This window comes from Pygoscelis adeliae, unplaced genomic scaffold (genome assembly GCF_000699105.1).
Source record: "Pygoscelis adeliae isolate BGI_AS28 unplaced genomic scaffold, ASM69910v1 Scaffold402, whole genome shotgun sequence".
In the NCBI taxonomy this organism is placed as follows: Eukaryota; Metazoa; Chordata; class Aves; order Sphenisciformes; family Spheniscidae; genus Pygoscelis; species Pygoscelis adeliae.
Window position 1 is genome coordinate 568,253 of NW_008824411.1, and position 6,721 is coordinate 574,973.

Sequence of the window (6,721 nt, forward strand, 5' to 3'; positions counted from 1 at the left end):
TGTGACCATGCAGGGCTGGATTATTTTAGAGCCTGGCTAGTGTCCATGGACGCACAGCACGACCAAAGCAAACTTTTCCTCTTTTAATCATCTAAATAAACCGTGGATTGATTGCTTTAGCTTTTGCACCCAGAGTCCCACGTTCTCCTCTGTAGTTCCAGATTTCTGACGATTTCCAGATTTGCCGTAGCGTCCCGTGGGCTTTGTGGGGTGAGCAGCCGTGCGGGGGGGGTTGCCAGGCACACCAGGCAGGAGAGGGGAGCATGCTGCAGATTGCAGGGGTCCCCGCAGGTTGGAGTTCCCACAGGCAGGAGTTTAGGCAGCATCATGCTGACATCCACTTTCCCACGGGCAGCCTGAGCTCTCCAGCCAGGGGACAACAAACCTCCCCAGCCCCTCTTGCCGGGGCCCAGAAGCCTACTGCAAAAACTGTCATGCAAAGCCTGCCGTGTGGCAGCCCCTCCGGAGCTGTGCCGCGGGGGTGCCGCTGCCCCACATGCTGCTCATGGCCGGGGCTCCTCTGTTATTTTCTTTGCTTGCTTTTGAGGAGAGAAAAGATAATTTTAAAATGTTTTTAAAGCCTCATCCAAAGCTGGGGGGACTTTTTCTTAATATTTGCCCATAAAGCTAGGCTGGGGCTCTTGGTGAGCACCTCCTCGCCCTGGCCCTGGGGGGGACCGGTGCCATTTGCACGTAAGAAGTGGAGGTTTTTGCTCTGTTGCAGGCTCATCGCGGGGACCCAGCCCCCTCACCATGGGGGCACAGGACACCCTTCCCGTTGCTGCCGCCTTCACGGAAACCGTCAATGCATACTTCAAAGGGGCCGACCCGAACAAGTAGGTGCTGATTGACGGGGCCTGGGTGTCAATACAGGGGGTCCTGGGGTCAGGACAGGCTTGAGGTGCTATTGAGGCTTTGGTGAGCATCTCAAGGGGTGGGGAGGGAGGAAAGGAGGTGCTCTGGGCTTGGCACATGCGTCAGTGTACTGCACCAGGTGGGGGTCCAGGGTCAGGATGCTCCTGGGGCATCCCACAAGCATAGGTCCCCATCCCTAGCAGGCTGCCAGCCTTTGCTTCAGCCTGCTCTGGTTTAGGACCACAAGAGGCTTGTTCCCCCGGCGCGGCGGGGGGGGAGCGGAGGGCTGTCACTGCACCATCCCTGGTGCGAATCCTCCCTTCCTGCTGCGTTTTGAGCCCCCCGTTTCCTCCCCCCTCGGTCTCCGTGTTTGGTGCTACAGGTGTATCGTGAAGATCACGGGGGAGATGGTGCTGTCGTTTCCAGCGGGCATCACCCGACATTTTGCCAACAACCCTGCTCCGGCTGTGCTCACCTTCCGCGTGCTGAACTACAACAGGCTGGAGCATGTTCTGCCAAACCCCCAGCTCCTCTGCTGGTAAGCCCCCACCTCACCAGCATCCCAAAGGAAGGCGGGTTTCCACAAAAGTAGGGTGCTTTGCAAAAACACATGGCCCGAAGTATCTTCCTTGGAAGCCTGCCCTGATTTTGGGAAGGAAACTCTCAAGCCCTTAAATATTTGCGGGAATACTCCCTCTGAGAGCAGCCCCTTTGCCAGGCAGAGAGCATCAGCAGAGAGGAGCAAGTGCTTTGATGGGGTTTGCTTGTTTTGTGCCTCACTCTGCTGATTAGACCTCCTGTTTGCAAAATGAGATGATCTACAGGTTGCATCTGCTGTGCTTCCCCAGAAGTATCTGAGGACAAGCCAGAGATGTGCGGGAGGGAGGCAGTATTTCTCTAAATGTGGGGTTAAATGCAGTCCCAGCTGGTGGCCGGCGCTGCTGTCCTGCATGCTTTGTAGAAAAGCTTTCTTCTGCCGAGGTGGCTTATGCAAAGGGTTAATTCTCCCTCTGTGCAGTGACAACACACAGAGTGACGCCAACACGAAGGAGTTCTGGGTCAACATGCCAAATCTGATGACTCACCTAAAGAAGGTATCGGAACAGAAACCGCAAGCCACCTATTACAATGTGGATATGCTCAAATACCAGGTAGGGGTTTTTTTGTAAGATAAAACTGTGCCAAAAATGCGTGCTTAACTTATAGATTTAAAAGATGGTATTTCCCTAGTGCAGAGTGGAGATAACGTGAGGTGGGGGCATGCTATCCCACTAGTCCCTTCTGTATGTCACTAGATTGCCTGATTTTGAGCCCAGTACAAACTTTCTATGAAAATACAAGGTATTGTCTCTTCTGAAACCAAATGCAATTACTGCGTCTGTAAAATGGGATTTCTCCCTTCACCCCTATGGAAACTAAATGTTTTTTCTGTCATTTTGGAAGGTATCTGCCCAGGGTATTCAGTCTACTCCATTAAACCTTGCAGTGAGCTGGCGGTGTGACCCTGCAAGCACTGACCTCCGCATTGACTACAAATACAATACAGAGGCAATGACCACACCGGTAGCTCTAAACAACGTCCAGTTCCTTGTCCCCGTCGACGGAGGAGTAACCAAACTTCAAGCTGTGCTTCCTCCTGCTGTCTGGTAGGAATTGCTCACCCAACAAAGAGCTCGTTTGCTATCTCTGCCACGTCCCCACCTGAAACAGCTGTCCTGCCTGCTGACTGCAGAGGCGGGATCGCCCTTGGGAGGTGTCTGTGGGCAGGAGCTGGGGGCACGCTGGGGACCCAAACCTGTCCTACTCTTGCAGGAGGAAGCATGCAACCCCACTCTGATTTTCTTTCTTGCCATTCCCACAAGCAAGCGGTCAGAGCTGAACGCATGTGTGCAGGCAGCAGAATAACAACCCTTATTTTGTGTTTTGGCTACTTTTATCCGGGGCTCAGAGGGATGCACAGCCGTTGCTGCCGTAGGCACTGACATGCACATTTGCAGCAGGGAAGCAGAGCATGGCACAGCCCCGCTGCCTCTCGCCCATCGCTCACCTGCAATGCAAGAGCGGCATTTTCCTGCTCGGGTCAAACCCAAAGCCAAGCTCCCAGAACTGCAGCTCTGGAGAGCGGCACCAGAGCTGCTCCCCCAGCCCACACAGCCTTTAGCAAAATTCAAATGACTCCTTCGTAATTTCTTGTTTCCTACAGAAATGCTTTTCTTCATGTGTTTTTAGGAATGCTGAACAGCAAAGGATATTGTGGAAGATCCCTGATATCTCTCAGAAGTCAGAAAATGGAGGTAATCCTGCAAATGTGCATGTTATTAATTCTGAATACTTAAATCAGACACTGACCTGTTTATCATGTCTGCACACAAGTCCAGACACACAGATTCCTAAAAACATCGAGTGAGGATGCTATTTAAAGCTAGGAGCAAAGAGCTTTGAAAAGCGGGGATACGTGCCACTGGTGCTGTTTTGCCAACCGCTTTGGCACCATCAAAGGGTATTAACGCACTGGGTTTGGATGTAGTTAGTTGCCAAGTCCTTTGCTCCGTTGACCCTCTCCTGCATTTGAAGGCTGAGGCCCCATGTTGCATTCCCATCGGGGAGACCACAGCATCCCACGGGTCACTTCTCCATGTGTCACCCACACAGCTCAGCTGCTTCATATCACTGGGGTGTCTGAAAAGTAAAAATCTGCTGGGAGGATGAGGGGGTTCCCCAGGGGATGCTGCTGGCTCAGGTACCACTGTGGGAGGCGGGGGAAGTCATTGCCTTTGCTGGCAAATCTGGCCCTGGGATGCGCAGTGTGCCTCTCCGGGTTTGTAAGGGTCTCGTGCGGGACTTTTAAATTGCAGGTGTGGGGTCTCTACTGGCCCGATTCCAGCTCTCGGAGGGGCCGAGCACCCCGGCCCCCCTGGCTGTGCAGTTCACCAGCGAGGGGAGCACGCTGTCCAGCTGCGACATTGAGCTCGTCGGCGCCGGTTACCGCTTCTCCCTCATCAAGAAGAGGTTTGCGGCAGGTAGGTGCCTCGCCAGCGGCTCCTCTTGGGATGGCAGATGACAGAATCATAGAATCATTTAGGTTGGAAAAGACCTTTAAGATCATCAAGTCCAACCGTTAACGTAGCATTGCCAAGTCCACCACTAAACCATGTCCCTAAGCACCACATCTACACATCTTTTAAATCCCTCCAGGGATGGCAACTCAGCCCCTTCCCTGGGCAGCCTGTTCCAATGCTTGACAACCCCTTCAGTGAAGAAATTTTTCCTAATATCCAATCTAAACCTCCCCTGGCACAACTTGAGGCCATTTCCTCTCGTCCTTTCGCCAGTTACTTGGGAGAAGAGACCGACACCCACCTCGCTACAACCTCCTTTCAGGTAGTTGTAGAGAGCGATGAGGTCTCCCCTCAGCCTCCTTTTCTCCAGGCTAAACAACCCCAGCCCCCTCAGCCGCTCCTCATAAGGCTTGTTCTCCAGACCCCTCACCAGCCTCGTTGCCCTTCTCTGGACACGTTCCAACATCTCAACATCCTTCTTGTAGTGAGGGGCCCAAAACTGAACACAGTATTCGAGGGGCGGCCGCACCAGTGCTGAGTACAGGGGCACTATCACTTCCCTGCTCCTGCTGGCCACACTATTTCTGATACAGGCCAGGATGCCGTTGGCCTTCTTGGCCGCCTGGGCACACTGTCGGCTCATGTTCAGCCGGCTGTCGACCAACAGTAGGGTCCACCTACTGTGAAGGGGCACAGGGGTGCAAGTGACCCCTGAGCCAAAAAGGAAGCTACAGCACAGGATCAAGTGGGCTGGAGAAAAGACCAAGCAAAAAACAACCTCCTGTTGTGAGGACTGGAAGAAAGGCAGGAAAGCCAGGGCATGAAAAACAATCTGTGGCAAAACAAAGCTGAAAGCAACATGGATCAGGTGGTATGAGAGGATAGAGGCTTAGAAGAGGGGCCTGCATGGGCTGTGTTGTGAAAAATCCAGGTTGCTTGTGACTGCAATAGGGCCTTTAGTCAACGGCCTTTGCATGCCAAGGGAGGCTCTGTCCACAGATGCAACACAACTGGATTTAACTCCATTCACCACAACTCTCTGGGCCTGGCCATCCAGCCAGTTTTTTACCCAGCGCAGAGTACACCCATCCAAGCCATGAGCAGCCAGTTTCTCCAGGAGAATGCTGTGGGAAACAGTGTCAAAGGCTTTACTGAAGTCTAGGTAGACAACACCTGCAGCCTTTCCCTCATCCACTAAGTGGGTCACCTTGTCATAGAAGGAGATCAGGTTAGTCAAACAGGACCTGCCTTTCATAAACCCATGATGGTCCCCTCCAGCTGTGCAGGCATGCCTGGGACTGCCCTTGCTGTATACTTGTTGACCGTTCAAGCCCAGACGTCCTGCTGCGGCATGGTGTGACGGGGCTGGCTGGCAGCAGAGGGGCAAAAGCTCCCTTGCATGAAATAAATCCTGCTACCGCTTACAAAAGCCTTGAATTTCATGGGCTCTTTTCTGCTTGTGGGTCCCACGTGAAAGGCAAGGTCTGGGGATCTCCAGGAAGAGCTTTTGCCCCATTGCTGCAGAGAAATACAAGTATTTTTCCTTTTGCCCCATTGCTGCAAAGACAAGCATTTTTCCATGTGCCGCTCATGCATCACAGCAGGGTGGCCGTGGGTGCGGGGCCGGCGGAGGCGGGCGGCCATCCCCTGGGAACCGGGTCTGCTCCCTCCCCGCAGCTGATTTCTGATCCCATTTCTAGGTAAATACTTGGCTGATAACTGATGGAAGCTTATGCAAGTCTATGGAAAATAATATGGAAAATACCCAAGGACTGCTGTGCGTGGAACGGGTTTTAATTACAGTTTAAGGAAAATGAACTAAATCCTGCACTCGGGACATTTCTGTTGGAAGTGTCAACAACTTTCAGCATTTTTTCCTTGGAAAACACCGTCTTGACCAGTCCTACAGTATTTACTTCTAGATGTAACATTGTTAATGGTTTTAAAATGTAATTATTGTATTTGTAAATTGTACTCATTCCAGTAAGGCTGTATTTTGGCAGTTAGACACTTGAGTTTTAGCATTTTACCATTCATGAAATGGATGTAATTTAAACTGTGGTATATAAATTTAATAGTAGTACTGTTGAATGGCACAATGCTTACAGAGGTAGATTACATTTTGTCAATATATACGATTTAAATACAGTACTGATAGCTGTTATGAAGGGGGTGCCTCATAAAGAGAGAGTGAAGTAGAACCGACATGCTGATTTACTTTTCTTCAGTCCTTAGTATGTCTCACAGTGATGAATAAAAAGCTCTATCTTCAGGTTTAGCTGGTTTAACTCCAGAAAAATATTGCTGTAAATGTGGAGGTTCCTAATACAGTCTCCCAGAAAAAAGCAGAAAAAAATGTCACTTCTATAAAGGGTATTTACTTCAAATTTTTTTTGCAAGCAACCTCCATGAACATGCCCTTGTTCTCTTACAGCCGCAGATTAACTGTCAGGAGTCCCAGCAGCACGTGCACAGGCGACAAGCGCTTCTCTTTGCCCCATGCCCTTATATTTTGCAGAGATGCAGATAAGGAAATAAGCAGACAAAGAGACTGGGTAGTAAATCTGAGCTTACAGCACTGTCCAGAAAAGTTATTGCTGTTTTTAAGGATGCATTTTCCAAGCAGTCTCCAGATTTTTGGTTGCATTTCTACGTTCCTTTGCTTGCCTTTTCCTTTTATCTCTCCATTTTTGAAAGCCCCACGGGTTTAGAAAATGCTTTAAAGACATGCAACCCCCCCGCCTTTCCATTTTACCACATAGGCAGGAAAGCATACATATATACAAACATTGGAGAATGAACACAGC

The 6,721-nt window shown here is 50.8% G+C and overlaps 1 protein-coding gene across 1 annotated transcript in view; it reads left to right on the top strand.

Annotated features, from left to right (window-relative positions):
* Positions 1-6,103, top strand: part of SGIP1 (SH3-domain GRB2-like (endophilin) interacting protein 1) — a 56,102-nt gene extending 49,999 nt beyond the window's left edge. Inside the window, 7 exon segments of the mRNA XM_009320651.1 lie at positions 725-836; positions 1,238-1,393; positions 1,874-2,006; positions 2,299-2,501; positions 3,085-3,149; positions 3,711-3,875; positions 5,615-6,103. Coding sequence (XP_009318926.1) covers positions 725-836; positions 1,238-1,393; positions 1,874-2,006; positions 2,299-2,501; positions 3,085-3,149; positions 3,711-3,875; positions 5,615-5,637 — 857 coding nt within the window. The 3' untranslated portion in view covers positions 5,638-6,103.
* The last annotated feature ends 618 nt before the right edge of the window (positions 6,104-6,721 follow it).